The sequence below is a fragment of the Globicephala melas genome, chromosome 15 (genome assembly GCF_963455315.2).
Source record: "Globicephala melas chromosome 15, mGloMel1.2, whole genome shotgun sequence".
NCBI lineage: Eukaryota > Metazoa > Chordata > Mammalia > Artiodactyla > Delphinidae > Globicephala > Globicephala melas.
The window spans coordinates 5925033-5947390 of NC_083328.1; the positions used below are offsets into that span (position 1 = coordinate 5925033).

General features: G+C 48.7%; 2 protein-coding genes across 4 annotated transcripts in view; one reads left to right on the forward strand and one right to left on the reverse strand.

The window, feature by feature from the left end:
* KPNA7 (karyopherin subunit alpha 7) overlaps positions 1-22358 on the reverse strand; it is a 130465-nt gene that overhangs the window by 56687 nt on the left and 51420 nt on the right. For all 3 annotated transcript variants that reach the window (XM_060284230.1, XM_060284228.2, XM_060284229.2), the window contains 6 exons: positions 19049-22239; positions 17128-17269; positions 14659-14794; positions 13439-13651; positions 4894-4941; positions 1093-1235 (listed from right to left, as the gene is read on the reverse strand). The gene's annotated coding sequence lies outside the window, so the exon portion shown is untranslated. The remainder of the gene's footprint in view (positions 1-1092; positions 1236-4893; positions 4942-13438; positions 13652-14658; positions 14795-17127; positions 17270-19048; positions 22240-22358) is intronic.
* Positions 7005-22358, forward strand: part of MYH16 (myosin heavy chain 16) — a 52320-nt gene continuing 36966 nt past the window's right edge. Inside the window, exons 1-12 of the mRNA XM_030846007.2 lie at positions 7005-7214; positions 9615-9758; positions 12370-12526; positions 13149-13176; positions 13514-13610; positions 14471-14563; positions 15508-15571; positions 15942-16040; positions 17149-17252; positions 18062-18200; positions 19072-19340; positions 20906-21076. Coding sequence (XP_030701867.2) covers positions 7005-7214; positions 9615-9758; positions 12370-12526; positions 13149-13176; positions 13514-13610; positions 14471-14563; positions 15508-15571; positions 15942-16040; positions 17149-17252; positions 18062-18200; positions 19072-19340; positions 20906-21076 — 1575 coding nt within the window. The remainder of the gene's footprint in view (positions 7215-9614; positions 9759-12369; positions 12527-13148; positions 13177-13513; positions 13611-14470; positions 14564-15507; positions 15572-15941; positions 16041-17148; positions 17253-18061; positions 18201-19071; positions 19341-20905; positions 21077-22358) is intronic.

Here is a 22358-nt window from a genome sequence, read left to right on the forward strand (position 1 = left end):
TCACGGGAAGAAGCTAGAAGGACCCTGGGCTTTGGGTGGGACACTGCATTCCAAGGATGGACTCTAGGCCACCACTGCCAGGGGAGGGCTCCCCCCATTGCCTCTCCTGGCTGGCTGGGTGCTGTCCTCAAAGGCCCCAGGGAGGGTGGAGGTGGGGAGGCCTCCTCCCCTGCTCTACCCAGAAAAGCTCCACTTTTATCCTGCACAAACCAGACTTCTGCACAAAGGTCTGCCCTTTAAGAGTCCTGCTGCTGCAATGAACATTTTGGTACATGACTCTTTTTGGATTATGGTTTTCTCAGGGTATATGCCCAGTGGTGGGATTGCTGGGTCGTATGCAGCTCTATTTACAATAGCCAGGACATGGAAGCAACCTAAGTGTCCATCAACAGATGAATGGATAAAGAAGATGTGGCACATATATACAATGGAATATTACTCAGCCATAAAAAGGAACAAAATTGAGTTATTTGTAGTGAGGTGGATGGACCTAGAGTCTGTCATACAGAGTGAAGTAAGTCAGAAAGAGAAAAACAAATATCGTATGCAAACACATATATATGGAATCTAAGGGGAAAAAAAGGTCATGAAGAACCTAGGGGTAAGACGGGAATAAAGACACAGATCTACTACAGCATGGACTTGAGGATGTGGGGAGGGGGAAGGGTGAGCTGTGACAAAACGAGAGAGTGGCATGGACATATATACACTACCAAACGTAAAATAGATAGCTAGTGGGAAGCAGCCGCGTAGCACAGGCAGATCAGCTCGGTGCTCTGTCACCACCTAGAGGGGTGGGATAGGGAGGATGGGAGGCAGGGAGACGCAAGAGGGAAGAGATAAGGGAACATATGTATATGTATAACCGATTCACTTTGTTATAAAGCAGAAACTAACACACCATTGTAAAGCAATTATACTCCAATAAAGATGTTAAAAAAAAAAAAAAAAGTCCTGCTGCTGAAGAGATGAAAAACAACCCCGTCACGTGATCAGACGCTGGAGAGCAGCAAGTGGGCGGGAATGGTGCCTCGGCAGCATCGCGGACAGCCATGCTTGAATGAAGGCATCTCAGTCAAAATCTGATTTTACCTTTGGGGAAACTGAGGTCCCACATGGGAGAAGTGAGGTTCATCCTCAGGCGTGAAGCTGGTGCTGCTAAAGGTCAATGTCATCACTGCTTATCAATATGATTCTTCATTGCCAGATTCCGGTTTTCAGAATACAGTAACATGCTGTAGGGATCAGATGATAATAGAAGACATCTGCAGAACATTACTATGTACTAAATAAAAGATTCTTTGGGTTTAAAGTAGCTGCTTCCCGGGCCCCAACCCAGAGAGACAAAAAGGGAAATCAGCTCTGTACTCAGATGGGTTCCTTTTTCCTTTAAGAGTGAATTGAGGCATCAAACCTAAATATAAAAGCTAAAACCATACAACTCTTAGAAGAAAACGCAGGGGCAAACCTTCATGACTTTGAATTTGGCAGTGGTTTCTTACATATGACACCAAAAGCACAGGTGGCAAAATAAAAAATAAATTGGACTTCATTAAAATTAACTTTTGGGGATGTGGGGAGGGAAGGATTGGGAGTTTGGGATTAACAGATGCAAACTTGTATATACAGGATGGATAAACAACAAGGTCCTATTCTATAGCACAGTGAACTATATTCAATAACCTGTGATAAACCATAATGCAAAAGAATATGAAAAAGAATATATATATACGTATAACTGAGTCACTTTGCTGGACAGCAGAAATTAACACAACATTGTAAATCAAATATACTTCAATAAAATTTTAAAAATAAATTTAAAAAATAAAACTAAAAAAAATAATTAACTTTTGTACATTAAAGGACTTAGCAAGAAATTCAAAAAGCCCACAGAATGGGAGAAAATATTTGCAAATCACATATTTGATAAGGGCCCAGTATGTAAAATATATAAAGAACTCTTACAGCTCAAGGACAGAAAGACAAACAACCCAATTTAAAAATGGGCAAAGGACTTGACATTTTTCCAAAGATATGCAAATCACCAACAAGCACATGAAAAGATGGTCAACATCATCAGTCATCAGGGGAATCTAAATAAAAACCATAATGAGATACCACTTCCCACCCACTAGGATGCCCATAGTTGTTGGGTTTTTTTTTTTGCAGTACGCGGGCCTCTCACTGTTGTGGCCTCTCCCGTTGCAGAGCACAGGCTCCAGACGCGCAGGCTCAGCGGCCATGGCTCACGGGCCCAGCCACTCTGCGGCAAGTGGGATCTTCCCGGACCGGGGCACGAACTCGCGTCCCCTGCATCAGCAGGCGGACTCTCAACCACTGCGCCACCAGCGAAGCCCCATCCATAGTTTTTTTAAAAAAGGAAAATAACAAGTGTTGTTGAGGATATGGAGAAATTTGAACACTTGTGAATTGCTGGTGAGAATGTGAAATGATTCAGCTGCTGTGGAAACAGTTTGGTGATTCCTCAAAGAACTAAACAGAGAATTACCAAATGGCCCAGCAATTCCATTCCTAGGTAAATACCCAAAAGAATTGAAAACAAATATATGCACATATATGTTCACAGAAGCACGATTCACAATAGTCAAAAGGTGGGAACAACCCAAATGTCCATCAATGGATGAATGGATAAAGAAACTATGGTCCACCCATTCAAAGGACGATCATTTGGCCATAAAAAGGAATGAAGTGCTGATACATGTTACAATGTGGATGAACTTTGAAACCATGCTAAATGAAAGAAGTCAGGCACAAAAGGTCATATATTGTATGATTCTATTCATATGAAATCCCTAGAAGAGGTAAAACTATAAAGACAAAGAGCAGATTGGTGATTGCCAAGGGCTGGGGGAGAAACTGTTTCATGGGTTGTAGGTTTCCTTTTGAGCTGATGAAAATGTTTTGCAACTAGATAGAGGTGGTAGGCAGTCGCATGACATTGTGAATATACTAAATGCCACTGAGTTATTCACTTAAAATGGTTAATTTTATGTTACTTTTTTATCAATTAAAAAAATAGTGGGGCTTCCCTGGTGGCACAGTGGTTGAGAGTCCGCCTGCCGATGCAGGGGACACAGGTTCGTGCCCCGGTCCGGGAAGATCCCACATGCCGCGGAGCGGCTGGGCCCGTGAGCCATGGCTGCTGAGCCTGCGCGTCCGGAGCCTGTGCTCCTCACGGGAGAGGCCACAACTGTGAGAGGCCCATGTACCACAAAAAAATAAAATAAAATAAAAAAAATAGTGAATTAGGGACCTGGGGGTGGAGATGGGGTGATGGCAGATGCCAGGAAGAAAGTCCCCCAGACAGTTTCTCCCTCCAGACCCAGAGGCCATCTCCAAGCTTGAGAAGGGCACAAAGGACTCTTAGAATCCATCCATCCCATTTTATAGATGGGAAAGACAGGCCCAGAGAGGACAGGGACTTGCTCAAGGCCATGAAATGCATGGAAAACCACGCAAGAATTAGAGGTAAGGCTTTAGAACTCAAAGCTGCCACCACACCAAGGTGCCATGGTGGGCTGGAGGGGGCCCACAGCCATCATCAAGGGAGGGAAGTCCAAGTTCGTATTTCTGTCCTGAGTTTGTGAACGGGACAAAGTCATCAACCAATTGTTATCCAGGCTCATCCATGCCCAAGGCTTCGGATGAGCCCACCCAGGGCCTTACTCCTTGATCATCAGCCCCCTCCACGGTGCAGTTACAGCTTTAAGAGGAAAACTCATTAGCCAGCTGTTCTATTTCTGCCCTCAGCCTGCATCCCTGGGCTGAGGTCATCGGTTTCCCCACGAGGGCAATGGGAGGAAAGCAAATGTCCTAGAATCAAGGCATTCACTGATCCCCCCTAAGGGACCCGGGAGTGTTCAGTCAAGCCCTGGAAGGTGAGGCCAGCTGAGCCACTGGAGACCTGGGAGGTTCTTTTCTTTTTTAAGTTTTGCTGGCTCAGACCTGTTGGGCAGGTATAAAAGGGAATGGCCAGCCTCTGCTGGACACCCAGTCTCTTCCAGTGTGGTCTCAGGTAGGTACCATAGAGGATGCTGGGGGAGATGGGAAACGGGGAGGGAGTGCTGTGGAGAAGCCTCCAGAGGAAAAGAGATGTAATGATGAGAGATTTGCAAAGCGGACTAGGGGGCGGGCATTTCTTGAGGGGCTGCAGAGTGGGCACATCAATCAATGCTCCAAGGGATCTGGATCTATGGGGCAGGACAGAGCTGCCTCGTTCCACGGAGAGACAGGATTTGAACCCAGATCAACCCCACTTCACTGCACCACCCGCCTCCCCCCAGGGGATTGAAGGGATGCTAGAGTCACGCTGGGTTCAATCCCCACCACCCCCTTCCCACACTCTGTAATGCATCTCTCCCCCCTGAGGACCCTTTTAGCTTTTGCATTCCACAAGCTGAATTTTTTCTATGTTTTCTGGTTCATGATTTTGAAAAATGGGTCTTGGTTATCAAAGATGCCTGGAAAAGCAGTTGTCTGGGGGCGGGGGTAGGGGGCAGGAGTGGTTTGGATACAGGGGGCCCTGGAAGGTGGAGTCACAATTGAGCAGGAGGCTGGTGGCCACTGAGAGGGGTGGGACCTAGTGTCAGTGGCCTGCACAGCCCTCAGGCAGTGCCTGGTCCCAGGGGTCTGTGCCCCAGGCCACCAGGCCAGGGCAACAGCCATCACAACTTAGCCTGTGGTTCACGGCAAAACCACCATTAAAAAAAAAAAAAGCAAGCAGCCTAATTGGAATAAACAAAGGAGAATTTCTGGCCCTTCCTCCCCCACTAGGACAATTAAAAAGGAACCCAGCGTTGAGACAGGAGCAGTTGTTCTGTTTTAATGACAAGCCTAATGCATTTTTAAAAATCTGACCTTGCTGATACTCACATTTTCTTTTCATGTGGATTTTGGTCTCATGTCCCTGGTGACTTCCATCTATGTCAAACAGAACCACAAAAATGAGACCACAAAAAGGCAATGTTTTGGTGTCATCAGGGACAACAAATGGCAAGAGGAAGTTTATGTCGCGCAGTCATATCTTCCAGAAAGGGGGTGGGGGACAACGAGACCACTGAGCTGCCCACGGTGACTTGTGGCAGAGCTGAGTGAGAGCCTGGTCCCCTGGATGCTGGACAAATACTGTCCAAAGCTACCAGCAGAAACGAAGGACTCCCAGCCCCGTGCTCCCCAGAGACGGGACTCAGGAGGGATCAGGCAGGGTTCCTACCCTGGGCTGGGGGGTCTCCAGTGGTAAAACAATTGCATCGTGATGTTCACTACCCTTAACTGAAATGTGTCATTTCCTCCCCTTTTTAACACAGTCGTATTAGCAATACCTGTGACTGTCAGCAACGGAAGTCACCGATATTTTCATATCATATTACAATTGTTGCAGAGAGGTCAAAAGATTGTTAATTCTCACAGTTGCTTCAAAACTAAAGTGGTTATTAGACCTGCCGTTAGGAAGCACACCTAGTGCTGTATCATGCATGTTTAATATTGTGTTAATTACATTTCAATGTCATTTGTTTCCTTGGTGATCATATACAGTTTATTACCTGAATTTAAAATTTTGTCCAGTGAGACCACAGACATCACCAGATGGACAAAAAGGTCAGTGGCCCATGAAGGCACAGGACCCCTACCCCCCCACCCCCCCCATACCCCTTCTCTCATTCTTATTTTCTGCAAAATGGACCAGCTTTGGGGGTGGGGAACCCAGGCTCCAATCAGAACTCTAAGCTGGACCCCACAGCGAGATGAGAAGAGGAGAAAGTGTCTGGCTTTGCCTCCATTGCTTGCCTGTCCTGGCTCAGCCTCTTTTGGAAACACCAGGACCCCTGGCAGGAAACGCTGGAGCTCCCCAGAGGATACCTTGGTATAGGTATAGGTATAGGTATAGGTATAGGTATAGGTATAGGTATAGGTCGTGAGATGCTCCATCCCCAGCTGGGTTACTTAAAGGTGGAGGCTGTACCCTTGGCTTGAGAACAGCATTGCTGACAATGGGGCTCAGAACCACATCCTCCCCAAACCTCCAAGAAGTTTCTTCACCCCCAAGACAAACTGCGACGCCCCTGACTTCTCTCTTTGCTACTGAAAGTCCCCAGTCCTCCTCCTTCCTAGTTTGTCTGCATTTGGAAAGCAAGAGGTCCAGCCTTGACCCCAGGCTGGCCTCATCTTAAGAGAGGTAACCATTGAACCGGGGGCAATTATTCTGTACCAGGGACTCGCTTAGCATCTGGTAAAGCCTGTGGACCTCTGCTCAGATTAGAGTTTTTAAATGCATAAAATAAACTACGTAGGGTCACAAAGGAAACCAATGGTATTAAAATCCAGTTATCAAAATATTACAAAATCAGTTTGTGATATAGCAATTAAAAGTGTACTTTTTTGTTAGTAGATTTAAATAACAACTTCTAACCGAGGGTCTCATAAGACCATCACTTCAAAGTTGAGACGCGGGTAAGTCATATTTGGAGATGCCTGCTACAATGAAAGGAGAATAGCTGTGATTTCTGTTGGAGACAAGCCACAGCAGTGCTGGTACTACGGTGGCTTGTGGCCTCTGCTCAGACCTTAAGGGAAAGTGAAAACCAAGTGGTAATCCTTTTCTCGTCCCAGTTCATGGTTAAAAGTGCATGCTTTAACCTCTCTTGGCCTTCGTCTTCTCCTCCATAAAATGGACTCCCTGATCCCTACCTCACAGCCTTAGTGTGACGGGCATATGGGAGCACAGATGCAGAAGTGTTTTGTGGTGGCTAGGGGTACACAACTCTGAGGAGTTATCAGCTTCTTTCTTATTCTTGGTTACTAAGATCTAATAGCAGCAAGACATTCAAAGTGACATGAGAGAAGCAGCCCCATGTCTCTCCCAGGCATTTGCCCCAGGCCATACAACAGTCTTGGCAAACTATCCTCTCTTTCCCCTCCAGCACCCAGGGAAGTCCTGGTTCCCGCCCGTGGTTCCTTCTTGCTCCTCCCTCAGCCCAGCCACAATGCCCAGTGCATCCAGAGGCGAATGCGGGGATGATGTGGACCCAATGCCCTTCCTGACACCTTCCGAAAAGGAGAGAATGGAAGCCATGAGCAAGCCCTATGACATCAAGAGGTCTTGCTGGGTCAAGGATGAGAAGGAGGGCTTCATTTCTGGGGAGATCCAGTCCGAACAGGGCGACCAGGTCACCGTGAAGACGATCACCAACCAGGTGGGAGGGGAATAATCCCCAGGATGAAATTGAGCTTTAGGAGCGGTGGACACCCGGGCTCAAGAGGCAAGGTGGCAAAAAGAGCAGCTGCCTCCGAGTCCCCTGTGCTGGGTTCAAGTTCAGACTCAATGACACTCAAGCTGTGGGGCCCTAAGCAGGATACTTTCCCTCTCTGAGCTTTGGCTCTCTTACAACAGAGAGTCCAACATGATAGGACATGAAAGTACTTTGTATGCTCTAAAACAGTGCATGTGTGAGACAGATTATCAGGAGAGCTACTTATCTTTAAAGCCCCAAATTATCTTATCTTTAATTCCCCTTTCATGGGGAATCTATCTTCTAAGAATGAGAAGGAACATCCCACCCATCAGGAGTGGTGCTATGTGCCCGTGATGGCATGAGGAATGCGAGACAGGGCCCCGGGACACCCTGGCCAACCTGAGTGAGCTCTCCAGCGTCATGAGCTACAGATGGTGGCACCAAGCCCTTTGCTGCATGGAGGTGGTGTGCTGGGGCTGGCTTGTCCTGGCTTGTAAGGATCTAATGCTAAACATTCGGGGGCTTTGCAACTGGTTGTTAAACCTTTGGCGGCCTGATGTCAGCCGTGGTGGAATTGACAAATGGTACAAATCAGGGATTTTTTTTTTTTTTTTCCCATGCAGCTGGTTTACTAGCACACCACTCTCTGCTGGTCCACAGTGTTCAGCTACAAGGCGTGACTTGAGAGAGTGGATAGAAATTTTGGTTCATGAAACCCCTCCCCTGGGGCAGACTCCTGGGGAGGCGCTAGACCTTTTGCTTAACCCTTTCAATAACTTGATATAGTAGGATGTATGGACCCTATTTTGCAGAGGATCAAAGAGATTTTAGGTAATTTGCCTACAGTCACAAAGACAGGAAGTGATGAACTCAGATTCAAAGCTCGCTGTACCTGGCTCCAATGCCCATGACCCCTCTACTGCACCACCTCATCTTCCATGGTGGGCTGCATCCGGGGAGTGTGAAGTCAATCCTTGGTTAATTTCACAAATAAGAGAACAGAGACATTCCATGATCAGAACTTGCAACTGTCTAAGCTTTACTGCGTGCCTCCCCTCCCTTTGAGGGGAGTGGCCACAGAAAGAAGAGGCTATAGCTGTGGTAAAGTGGGTTTGAACATGAAGGTCAAGCTTAACTCTCTGGAGAAACATCCTTTTCAGAAAGGCAGGGCACTGCAGTGTTGCCAGGAATGATGGATGATGAGAGTGGAGCCCCAGAGGCCCCAGTTTGGGTGCAATTTAAGGACAAAACAACTTCTGTGAGCATCTGCGGTAGACAGGCCATCCAGCCGGGTTTGGGACAGAAAAGACCAGCTGGTCTGGCTCCTGCAATAAAGGCACAGGCTTCCATTTCTCTGCTGGGGCTGTAAGAGAAGAGTTTGCCTGTGGCGAGGACCAGAGATCAGCAACTACCAGAAATGGACTCTGAATGAAACCTAGCCTGACTTACTAGGGGTGTGGTGACCATTACTGGGTGGATTTTCCAGAACTGTCAAGATTTCAAATTATCTGCCTGTTGGACTCATAAATTATTAAAAGTCCCAGAAATCCCAGTAGATGTTTAAGTCTCACAACTCAGGCTTCAGGCAGCTGCAAGATATTTGTTTTCTGGATCACATGTCTTGAGCTTCGGACCCAGACACTGTCATTTAAGAGCTGGCATGAGTTTTCATTTACAGAGGAAAAATTGGGGTGCAGAGCGGGGATGGGATTTGCCTGCTTGTGCACAGGAGCTCCAGACTCTTAATGCTATATTATTTTCACCTTAAAACATCTACTGCTCATCATTGTTGTCTTTTTTTTTTTTTTTTTTTTTGTCTTGTTTGCTTGCTTGCTTGCTTTCAATTTTATACTTCAAGGTGGTTTGGGGGGAGCAGGGGAGTGTCTTTTTATTTTTAATGGGAAAGTTCATTGCTATTTAGAAACCACTACTAATTCTCAAGGCAGAGAGCCAAGAGTCACATCTCTGCAAAGGGTCCCTGGGATCAGTGAGCAAGTTCTGATCAGCTACCAGAATGGACTTGGCTGGAAGAGAAACACAGGTTGGAGGTGCTCTGAATGTAGGGGAGGAACTTCAAGGTCTTTTTACTTGATGCCACTTAAGTTCATATAGTCCTCCCAGCAACCAGCCAAGGAAGCCACTGCCATCCCTACTTCAGAGGGGAGGCAGTTAGGGCTCATATGGCCTTGGAAGTTCTTCCTCATCCCAAGTCAATGAGACATAGCTGGACCAGGAGGTGGACCCACTGATTCCAGCTTTTTGCAGGACACCAGAGAGTGGGTAGTACCCTGTGCCCGATGCCACTGTGGCTGTGACAGTACTATGTCTTAATGCATGTGCTGCTGTGTCTTGACCCCCCAGACACTCACCATGAAGAAGGATGATATCCAGCAGATGAACCCACCCAAATTCTACCAAACCAGCGACATGGCCAACATGACCTTCCTGAACGAGGCCAGCGTCCTGGACAACCTACGTCAACGCTACGTCAGCATGAGGATCTATGTGAGTGCCAGGGCTGGGCGTGGGGAGGAAGGGGAGGCTGCAGACCTCCTGCCCCTCTCCTGATGGGGAGGGGGCAGCTACTCTACCCTCCCCAGCAACTCATACACATTATGTCTGGGACAAGGGCAGAGTGACCAAGCTTTTGACGTGTTAGAATTTCCACCCCCAAGGCTTTGTCATCTCAGTGATGGTACGATCCCCATGGGCAGCTGACACACCCTTTGCTGAGGCTGTCATCCAGAAGTCTTCCTCCTGACCCCACCCCTGCAAACTCTCCAATCAAAACATCATTTTCCCCCTAGTGACTTCATGTGGCCTCAGTAGAGGTCCTTCCCTGTCTGTCCATCCACCCTCCATCCATCCATTCATCTCTCCTTTCCTTCCTTCCTCCATCCCTCCTTTCTCCTTTCCTTCTCGCCAATTCCATCCAACCATTCATTCATTCAACGAACACTGAGCCCTGTGCTAGGATAAGCAAAGCGGGTTACCATCAGTCTCCCTGACCATCTTGGAAATCCTAAGACTTCCCGAAAGTGGTGGGGGCTAAACTCAAAATGGGATATAAGGAAGTTTTGGTGTTTGCCTCTCTAGATGTCTTTACTAAAAAGGAAAGAGGCTATCCGGTAGGACTAGGTAAGCTGGGGCCTGACTTCAAGGTTAGAGGCTGCTGGGGATTTCCTCTTCTGGGTTTTGGTGACAGCCAAGAGGACTGCCACATGCTTCCCCCCCTTGTCCTCCTCAATACTACTTTAGTTCCAGATTCAGACCCTCAGCAGCACCATAGCCCCATGCAGTGCTGAAGGACTGCACTGGAGGCCTGGAGGCTAGTGGGGCGTCACTGAACCTCAGCCTGGGAAGAGCCACATCTGCCCCTGGCTGAGCCTGGAGCTTTGGCTGAGAATGTCCGTGTGGGCTCAATGGCCAAGCTCCGGGCTGGTGCTTACTCAGGGCCCCCACGCAGCTGAGCCCTTGCTCCTGTGGGTGGCCACATCATGTCTTTGGGCTAAGGGGCTGCAGGCTCTGTGGAGTGTGGCCTGAGGGACCAGGGCAGGAGTCTCCTCTTAAATCCAAACACCTCAGTGGATCCACTGATTGAAAAACTGGGGCAGGCAGGACAGCTCCAAGGTCCCGACTGCTGCCCTCTCGTGTCCCTCCTGCAAGGGTGGCGGGGGACCTCTCTTTTACATTCCGACCCAAACAGGGACAGAACTAGCTTCTGGTCCACTATCTGCCCCACCCCACCCTGCAGACAGGGCTGGAGGGAAAGAGTGACTCAGTGGCTGGGTCCCAGGATGAGACACAGTGCATCATCCTCTCAAGTCTACGTGGGTTCTCTTCTTCTTCTCTTTGCTCCCCTTTCTTTGTATCACTTTCTATTTAATAAGGTTCCCTTTAAAAACTCAATATATTGCAGCTCTGCTAAGGAGAAACTGGGGGGGGTATCCCCACTTGGACCAAAATGGAAAGTTTTAAAGTTTACGTGAAAAGAGGGGGCACCAGAGGTCAATGTGAGTGTCCAGCAGGAGAAGTTTGGGACCCATGGATTTGGCCATTTCCTGCCCTCAAATAATTTCTTTCACTACCTCATTGGTTTCTCTGATTTTTAAAAACTGGGATGATTTCCTTTAAAAATTGCCATGGGGTGAAAAGAGAAGGTGGTGTCTCTTCTTAAGAGTAGATCAAACCCAGTTGTCCACCAGTTGGATTGTGTCCACATAGTAAGGACTCCATGAACTCTCATGGAGAATCTCCCCCATATAGTAAGTGGAAAAAGCAAGATATAAAACAGTATCATATATCACTTATATGTGGAACCTAAAATACGACACAAATGAACATACCTATGGAACAGAAACAGATTCACAAACAGAACAGACTTGTGGTTGCCAAAGGGGAGAGGGGGAGGGGAGGGAAGGATTGGGAGTTTGGGATGAGCAGATGCAAATTAATATACATAGGATGGATAAACAACAAGGTCCTACAGTATAGCACAGGGAACTATATTCAATATCCTGTGGTAAACCACAATGGAAAAGAATATGAGAAAGAATATATATATATATATATATATATGTATAACTGAATCACTTTGCTGTACAGCATAAATTAACACAACATTGTAAATTAACTATACTTCAAAAAACTTTTTAATTAAAATAATAAAAATAAATCAGCATCATAGAATACTATTGCTTGTTTTAAAAACAAGGTGAGGGGATACGAACGTGTCTCTGGATTTGTTTGTATATGTGCATCAAAAACCGTGGAAAGGGGTATTAGAAACCAACACAGAGCTTCCCTGTGGGAGGAGGGGGCGGTCACTGAGCAGCTGGGGGACTTTTTGCTGTGTATTTATCCATACAAATGACTATGTTATGGATTCAGATAATTAAGCCAAAAGAAAATGAAAGAGGTATATATGAAAGAGAAGGCTGGTTTTGTTTACTGAATAAAGACTCAGACGTAGATTTTGCCCCCAGAGAGAACATCACTGTACCTCTCTAGGTTGACAGGATGATCCAGCCAGGATGCTCTGTGATGGGCCAGGATACAGAGGGAAGAGGGCATCAGGAGGGAGGGCCAGCTAACCATCTTCCTTCTCTCCCGCCAGACCTACTCAGGCTTGTTCTGCGTGACAGTCAACCCCTACCGGTGGCTGCCCATCTATGGGGCCCGCGTGGCCAACATGTACAGAGGCAAGAAGCGTACGGAGATGCCGCCCCACCTCTTCTCCATTTCAGACGTCGCCTACCACGACATGCTCATGGGTGCGTGCAATGGGGTCCGCTGGGGCTGTCATGGCAGGGCAAGAAAAGTCCCTTTGCCACTGGGGCTCCAGGTGTATTAGACCCATGTGCTACCCAATCCCAACCCTGACCCCTCATCACCCGTTGAAGATTTTTTTAAATATTGCTCGGTGAATGCACTTGCTAAGTACCTGCCCTACCTCACACCCCATCTCATTTAAGCATCACAAAAACATGGGATGCCAAGCTAAATAACGTCCAGAACTCAAGTCAACCCTTAACCATTCCCTGTGCAATCTTCACCATTCCCTGTGCAATCTTCACCACACAGTACAACGTGATTTTTATTACTATTTCTCTTTATGTTGCTTATGACTAGTCAGCTTCATGGGACGGTGCTTATAGAAACAGAGTGGCTGGTAAATTGTTGGCCCCTTCTGCAAGGATGTGGGCTGCAGAGGCAGGCGTGTAGCCTCAGACCCCATGGGATCCTAGGTCTTCGGTGTCTGTGGGCCACTGCAGCCATTCTCCAAGCGGGGTGGGATGCAGGGAGATGCAGACGGTGTGGTTAGGGTGATGCCAAATGTCGAGTTTCTAAGTGTTTTCTAATGACATCGTCCTGTTGACGGTTCCCTCCCTACAGAGCGTGAAAATCAGTCTATGCTAATCACGTAAGTGTCCCTCCTGCCTCTCAGTCTATAGACAAATAATTAGGTTTGTGTCTTACACATGTCATTAAGCCTTCTTAGAATTAATTGGCGGGACTTTGTATGGAAATCTGCAGGCCGAGAGCGAGTGGGCTTAGCGGGGACGACTAAGGCTGCATCTGCTAAACCGAGTGTGGGGGGGTGGGGGCCTCCATGTCCCCAAGTCCCCTTCTGCCCTACCCTGTCTGTCCCTGATGGGTAAGATGTGATGATGCCCAGCCCATACCTTTCATCGCGTTGCTTCCCTGCGGGCAATCTCCTCTTTGTCCTTCACTCATCTGCTCTCGTTTTCCACCTGCAGTGGAGAATCTGGTGCAGGCAAGACTGAGAACACGAAGAAGGTCATCCAGTACTTTGCCAACATCGGAGGAACTGGCAAACAGTCCTCGGATGGGAAGGTAGGGCCGACTGGGCACAGCTGCTCTCTGGGTTAGGGCCGCTTTACAGATGAGGAGACGAAGGCTTAGAGGGAAGCGACTTGGGTGGGGACCCATAGGGAGAAGATGGCTGCAGTCCCAGATCTGACCCACTGGATGGACTCTGATACCCCAGGCCACATCTGCCCCCAGAAGTGCCAATGCTAGAGCTCCTTGTGCTTAGCGGGGTAGAAAGGGGAATGCCAGCTCCTCGTTAAGCTGCTTCTGCAGGCCCTGGCAGCCCCAGAGCGCAGGGAGCACTAGCTGGGCCAGCAGCAGCTGTAAAAAGCTGACAAAAGGGGCTTCCCTGGTGGCGCAGTGGTTGCGAGTCCGCCTGCCGATGCAGGGGACACGGGTTCGTGCCCCGGTCCAGGAGGATCCCACATGCCGCGGAGCGGCTGGGCCCGTGAGCCACGGCTGCTGAGCCTGCGCATCCAGAGCCTGTGCTCCACAACGGGAGAGGCCCTCGTACCGCAAAAAAAAAAAAAAAAAAAAAGCTGACAAAGAGGAAAGGAAGACTTCGGTGGAAGACCAGGGATGCCCAAGGAAGGGTTTTCAGGTTCACATAGGAATCGCTCCACCAAGAGCAAAAGGAAGAAATAGCAGCTAAGAGTCAAAGCCTGTCATCTGGCAGGGGTCCTCCAATGTCAGGGTCTGCAGGGGGACAGTCCTTACTTAGGCGGTGGCCCTCCTCCCAGGTCCCCTCTAGTCCCGCTCTCCCTGCCTCCCCAAGGCTGTGCCCCTCCTGGGTTCCTGGCACATATACCACTGTCATGTGAAAGCCCTGGGTCCCCAGGCAGCAGCCAACAGGCCACCCCACCTTGTGTTTCTCTCTGGGTCAGGGGTCCCTGGAGGATCAAATCATCCAGGCAAACCCTGTTCTGGAGGCATTTGGGAACGCCAAGACCACCAGAAACAACAACTCCTCCCGTTTCGTAAGTGTGACAGCGGCAGTGGTGGCCCTGGGGGTGGCAGGACAGGCATTATCACCCCATTCCAAGGAAGGAAATCAGGGCTGATTGAAACTCACCAATGGGATGAGTCAAGTCATGGCATCTCCCTCCCAGAGATTTTTATCCGTCCGGGTCTATATCAACCAGAGTCCAGTTCAGTATTGAAATCCAGGTGCTTGAATGCAGAGATGTGGGTACACAGTGATGGAGGGGCTGAGAAATTAAAACAGGAGAGCCAGAGATTTGCAGTGGCTGGAAGCTGACAACGTCCCGCTCCCGACCAGGGGGACCATGGCTGGCAGGATGTAGGAGAGGCGCTGTCCCCGGGGCCCTGGTGGATTCTGAAGATGGTCTGGTGGGAGCTGGGGTCATAGAAGGAGCTCTGTAGTGCCCTGCCTTTCCCTGCTGAACCCCCATCTCCAGCTGGGGCCTCTCACTGCCTGGGGAAACAGGGCTGGGCAGGGAGGAGGTGGGGGCAGGTGAGTAGAGGTGAGGGCAAAAGGTGATGGAGATACAGAGAGTCCTATTTCCAGGAGAGTTTGTCCTTGGTTCTGCCAAAGGTCAGGGAGAGGGATGTGGTGTCTCTCCATAAGGAGACGTGGTACAGCGCCCCCTATATGTGGCTGCTCAAATTCCCACCACTCCTGCCTCAAAGCCGAATTCCAAAGGGCCCCAGCCCCTCCTGTGGGGCACTCGTCTGCCCCACAAGGTCCCAAAGCCGCAGGCTACCCCCAGACCCTAGATTTAGCTCCAACACCCTCCTTCTCTGCCCATCCGAGTGCGAAACCCACAACTCCACATACAGCCGCCTCTGGCCCAGTTACCTTCCTGCAGTGCCCTTAGAATTCGGGGGGCGGGGCGGCCAAACCCGGGTCGCAGGTTGGTCTAGAGCTCCCTCACGACCCTCCCCTCTCCTCCCTGCTCAGGGAAAGTTCATCCGGATCCACTTCGGAACTACAGGCAAGCTGGCCGGAGCTGACATCGAGAGCTGTGCGTCAGGCTGCTTTTGGAGGGTTCTTGGGGCTGGGACCAGCTACACAATGCGTGGGGTACAGCACACAATGAAAGCGCGGGGCTCCTTGTTCAAAAAGTGTTAAGAATTTCAAAACAGCAGCAGAGGGACTCAGTGTGGGGTCCTTCTGAACACAGCCTGCCACACCCAGGAGGCCGGCCCTGCCCCCGGGTTCCCCCCCATCAGGAGCCAGCCCCCCGCCCAGGCCGTGGGTCTGGGGCAGAAGAAGAGTGGACCCATGACTGGCCATGGCACTGGGCTTTATGGGGAGGGGATCTCTGCTTTTCATGGAGCCCTGAACTCCAGGAGAATGGGCTGAACTCATGGGCATGTCTTATTCTTTTCCAGATCTCTTAGAGAAATCTCGTGTCATCTCACAGCAAGCAGCTGAGAGGGGCTACCACATTTTCTACCAGATTCTCTCTAACAAGAAGCCTGAGCTTGTCGGTAAAGATCTTTATGTCTGTCTGACTGTCCCTTAACTCGCTTTTCCTCTATTTTCAATAACGAAAGAATTCCCATGTATGGAGGGTTTGGTGTCATACCTGCAGTTCTACATGAATCCCTTTAGTTTAGAGTTATGTGAAGAGGTTATAGGGAAGTTTCTCAAAGTTCTACTCACATCCATCTTCACAACAGACTATGAGGCTTCACACTATTGTTGGCCCATTTCACAGATGGGGCCTTGAGATGCCTGCAACTCATGGCTGAGACATGGACCTGGGATATAGGGCTTTAGACCCCCCACGTCTTGCTCGGACAGCAGCAGAGATGTCAGCCCAGGACGACTGCATGTAACAGGTTCCCCTCTGAGTGGACGTAGCCCACTGAGTACACAGCTTGGAAAGCACACTGCACTCACCCCCTCAGCTTGATGCCCTTGTGCAAGCAACAACCTGTTCAACTGTCCATGGCAGACCTGCTCAGGATCTAAGGTCCAGAGAGGGATGAAGACTCAATCTTCCACATATACACCTCCTAACCTAGCCAGAGACTAAGGCATTGAGTATCATCCCCCACCCATTTCTTGCATCCATGTCTCTTCCAAGAGTGAAAAAACAAACATAGACCAAGAGGGGCACGTATTTGAAGAAAAATAGAAGTGAGCATATTTCTTTGTAAAAGTGACAACATCCCATGCATATTATATGCAAGTGATTATTATTGCCTGCTGCAATTGTCCTGTTACCTTCTGCCTTTGAGTGCGACCTGCTCTTTACAGGACAGAGAAAGGAGAAAGATATGCACTCGTTTATTCCAAAAATATCTACTGGTTGCCTACTAGGTGCCAGGTACTGGGCCAAGTGACAAAGGGCACAACCAAGTTCCAGAGACCCTCTTGCCACTCTAAAGTTCTTCATATGCCCTGTTCAAGTCCCTCCATGACTCTGGGTGATCCCAGAGGGCAGGGACCACATCGTATTCAGCCCTGTAACGCCCATGATGACACCACCATGCCTGGCACATGGGAGGCATGTAGAGATATGGGTTAAAAATGAAGAAGAAGAAAACCACGTGTCACCAAGCTGCTAACCTGCTTTCCTGCTCTTGGCAGAGAGTCTTCTGCTGGTCCCCAACCCTAAGGAGTACTTCTGGGTGAGCCAGGGTGTCACCACCGTGGATAACATGGACGACGGGGAGGAGCTGCAGGTCACAGACGTGAGTACTCAGCATGGCTGGGGAAAGACAGGGAAACTTTGGGGCCCTGCAGGCACTGCCACCAGTACTGGGTGGGTCGGGGATCGGGGCGGGTACACTCAGAGCCACCAGGCAGCAGCCTGGATTCTCCCATGGAGATTTCTGGGGTTTGCAGCTGGCATTTTTCCCAAGGCTGTCGTAGCAAGCAGTTTCTCTTTGCAGAGTTGAACTGGAATGTGATAGGGACTTAAGGGGGCCAACTACTCCAAGTGACTTTTCTTCCTCCCCAGCCCAGCTAGATGTGACCCTCTAGTCCCACCAGTTCCCACGGCACCCTCTCTCTCCTTCTTTGTGACATGCAGCACCTGAGAATTCTGTTAGGAATATTGTGTACTCTCTCCTCCCTGACAGCCGCATTGATTCCTGATGTACCTTTGCCTTCCCCTTCTCCTGGTACCTAGCTAGGAGCCTAAACAGTAATAATGATGGGAAGAATAACACTACTTCCTGGTTATTATTATGTGTCAAGCACAGGACTAAACATTTATACGTCACTTTGGTTTATCCTAATGATCACCTACCACCACCCATTTTGCAGAAGACTAAACTGAGGCCAGAGAGGTTAAATAAATACAACGACTATCTCATGGAGCATCTGGTCTGGACTCCTTGGAGGAAAACAGTCCTCTCTCTCTCTGGTCAGGGTGTGTCCGACCTCCAGAGTCCACAGCGTGCCGCAGCAGCCCATAGGTGCCACCCCATGGTGGCCTCCACTCTGTGGAACAGGGAGCCAGGAGTTTCTTGGCTTTCTTCTCCCTGTGGCCTTGCAGGTAGCCTTTGGCGTGCTGGGCTTCAGCTCCGAGGAGAAGATCGGCGTGTATAAGCTGACTGGGGGCATCATGCACTTTGGCAACATGAAGTTCAAGCAGAAGCCCAGAGAGGAGCAGGCTGAAGTGGACACCACGGAGGGTAGGTGTGGGGCGGGGGCCATGCAGGGAGGAAGCAGCGGCGGGGGTAGGGGCTCGGGGTTCTCTAGGGCTTCCTGCACATTTCAGAGACACGCTGTAAACCGAGAATGTTCCTTTGATATCCAGACATCAAGATCCTTGGGAAGGCATGACAGAGTCGGAGACATAATTTTGGCTTCTATATTGCTTTGCCCCTTCACCTTGAGCAAGCGTGGAAACCGTATCACACCTCTGTTTTCTTTTTTTTCCCTCATTCTTAAATTGTTTTAATTGAAGTATAGTTGATGTATAATATTATATAAGTGACAGGTGTACAATATAGTGCTTCACAATTTTTACAGGTTATACTCCATTTATAGTTATTATAAGATATTGGCTATACTCCCTGTGTTGTCCAATATACCCTTGTAGCTTATTTTATACCTAATAGTTTGTACCTGTTACTCCCCTACCCCATCTTTCCCCTCCCCCGCTTCCCTCTCTCCACTGGTAGCCACCAGTTTGTTCTCTACATCTGTGAGTCTGCTTCTTTTTGGTGATATTCACTAGTTTGTTGTATTTTTTAGATTCCACATAATAAGTGATATCATACAGTACGTGTCCTTATCTGTCTGACTTATTGTACCTACCATAATGATCACCAAGTCCAGCCATGTTGCTGCAGATGCCAAAATTTTGTTCTTTTTATGGCTGCAGAGTATTCCATGGTATATCTATGGCACAGCTTCAGACCTCTGTTTTCTTGTTGGCAACATGGGGGTCTCCTCCCCCTCCCCCCAACCCCTTCTCTAAACACGATAGACAGTGCTGGAGTTCTCTGGGGCAGGGCACCATCGTTGTTTCACTCACCTGCTTCTTCCATCCCTACTCAGTGGCCGACAAAGTCGCCCATCTCATGGGTCTCAATTCTGGGGAGCTCCAGAAGGGCATCACCAGGCCCCGGGTCAAAGTAGGCAACGAGTTTGTGCAGAAGGGCCAGAACATGGAACAGTGCCAGAACTCCATCGGGGCCCTGGGCAAGGCCATCTATGACAAGATGTTCAAGTGGCTGGTGGTCAGGATCAACAAGACCTTGGACACCAAGATGCAAAGGCAGTTCTTCATCGGGGTGCTGGACATTGCCGGCTTCGAGATCTTTGAGGTGTGTCTGGCCTCGCATTCCATCTCTGCTTTGGGGTGGCCACCCTCCTTTGATAAGTGACTTTTCACCAAGGTTCTCTTGTTTCCTTGGACCTGGGGCCGGCCGATCTCAGTCTGCTCCTGGCTCTCTGGCTTCTGGCTTTCGGAAAGTTCCATCTTCATTTGTACGGTGCCAAGTCACAAAGAACAGGGAGAACATAACAGATAGAATGAGCACCGTGCTGGCTGGATCCAGCCTGTACTGGCTCACCAGAACTGACTGGTGAATTTTCAAGAACTCTGTGACCAGTTGCCATCCTGTTGACACATGTCCGAGGTGTATTTACACCATGGAGATCAGCCCACACTACAAATCAGGCATTTTTTTTGAGAGAGAGAGAGCTGATTTATCAGCACACTACTGGTGGCTCCCACCTCTTGCCCACAAAAATGAGGCTCAGGTCTCATCATAAGATGAGTGCCATGGGTCAGGAAGATTTTACCTTTGTAACTGGAGGCAGCATGATTAGGAGTCGGGAGACCTAGTTCTGGACTCGGGTTGGCCACCAACTAGCTGTGTGGCCTTCGGACAGTGGCCCTCTCTGAGCCTCAGTTGTCTCAACTCTAAAATGAGCAGTCTGGAAGAGATGACCTCTAAGGTCCATTTCAGCTCCACTGTCCTATTATTCTAAGATGGGTTAAAAAAAATAGTTTAGCCCAATTTCTCTCAGGCTCTAAAAGGCTAATGTGGCTGCTGTCTATAGTAGAATCATTTAATTCCATAGGTGGAAAGAACCTTAGAGAGAGTTTCCAAACCACGCCGCCTGGACTTCTGGGCAGCCGCTGATGGCCAGCAGGGTGAGGCCAGGGAGTGAGGATGACACCTGTGTCAACAGCAGGGCAGGTGCAATAGACAAATGGGGCTGGAATCCCAGCTCCTCCACTTCCAAGCTGTGTGCCTCTGTGTCCCCATCTTTGATGAGGACACTCATCATTCTTGCCTTGTAAGGGTTTTGAGCAGATGCAGCTTAGCCAGGGTCTGACACACGTACTTGCTCCATGCAGGTTGCTCTGTGATGACAATGGCACCTCTCCTTTGACCTGTTTTTCATATGAGGCTTCAGCAGGGGGTTTCATTCAGAGAAAGCAGTCTCTGGTTTAAAAAAAATAAAAAGGCTTATAAACCCCTCAAACAGCTTCATCCTCCAGATGAGGATGAGAAAAACCAGAGAGAGAGAGAACTGTCTAAAGGCACACAGGAGGTCAGAGCAATAAAGCATCTCAAATGATCCATCTCTAGAAATAAAATGATGTTCATTAACCACACGGGGCCAGAGTCTGAGTTTTGGGTGCTGGCAGCAGCATTGGGTGGCCCGGGTTCTGTGCCTTTGCAGGGGAGGGTAGCTGAGAAGGGCTTCTTGCAGGGCCAATGGGAGCACTGACCGGGTGGTGGGTGCATCCGGGGAAATGCCAGACACTGGTCGGCCCTCAGCAAGCTTTAGCTCTGCTTGTGGATCAGCTTTCAATCTGGGGAGAGGCTGTGTCTGCGTCCGGGTTAATGCGCCTCTTTCTGTCTTCCTGCCACAGTTCAACAGCTTCGAACAGCTGTGCATTAATTTCACCAACGAGAAGTTGCAGCAGTTCTTCAACCACCACATGTTCGTGCTGGAGCAGGAGGAGTATAAGAAGGAGGGCATCGACTGGGTCTTCATCGACTTTGGCCTTGACCTGCAGGCCTGCATCGACCTCCTGGAAAAGGTACCACACTTCTCAAAGGAGGGGCTTGGAGAGAGGTCGGGACCCTGGGGCACATCTCAGGAAGGGATTTCACTGGGGCCTGTGGTTTCGGGGGAGTCAGCAACATGGCAGATGACCTCAGTTTATCTCACCTCAAGCTTCCTCTCTGCAGAATGGGTACAACAGTCACTGCAATGGCCACTGTTAGTTCGGCTGTTTTATGCCTTCACTCATTGGATCATCACAAGCTACCAATGGTGGGGAGGAATTTATTATAACCATTTCACAGAATTTATTATAAACGTTTCACATTGAGGCACAGAAAAAGGAAGTCACCTATCCAAGGTCATCCATCCTATGAGTGGCAGAGTTGGGTTTTAACCAAGGCCATCTAATAGCCTCCCCTGTAATCACACCATAGGGAATGTTTTAACAAATGGCCTCATTCAGGAATATATAGGATTAGAAAATGCAAATTATTATATATATAATGGATAAACAACAAGGTCCTACTGTATAACACAGAGAACTATCTTCAATATCTTGTGATAAACCATAATGGAAAAGAATATGAAAAAGAATGTATATATATATATGTATAACTGAATCACTTTGCTGTACAGCAGAAATCAACACAAAATTGTAAATCAACTACACTTCAATGAAATAAATCTTTTACAAAAATTTAAAAGAAAAGAAAAAATAATATATACTGTTTGATTAAATGCAGAAAAGGGATAGAAAAAGGACATTAACAAGACAGATGACAAAATTTGAACAAAGTCCGCACAGACTTCGATTTCTTAGTTTGATTTCGTAGTTTTCATCATTATGTACAGAGGTTATGGTAACATTTGGAGAAGTTGGATGAAGGATATACAGGAATGCTTTGCACCATTTTTGCAAGCCTGAAATTATTTCAAAGTAAAAAGTTAAAAAATAAAGAAAGAACATACCTTGTCTCCGAGGTTCACCCTCAGGCCCGTCATAGAGAAGCTATCATCCAGGCAGCCAGGGGTCTTCGATAGGGACCAGCCTTACCTCCCTGGAAAAGTCTCCAAAACAGGCAGTGGACTGCCTGTCCCGCAATACCTACAAATACCTGCCCGTCCAGCTGTCACAGAGCCTGAAACGCCCTCATGCTGGAGCTTTGGGATCAAGCGTTGCTTTCTTCCAGGAGTCTGCTTTAGAAGAGAAGACGGGTGTCATTGATGATGTCACCATTTTTCTGAGAGCCAAGCCTGCCTGGCACCGCTATTTGGGTGGGATTAGCATTTGGGGAGCTATGTAGCCCCCTCAGAGA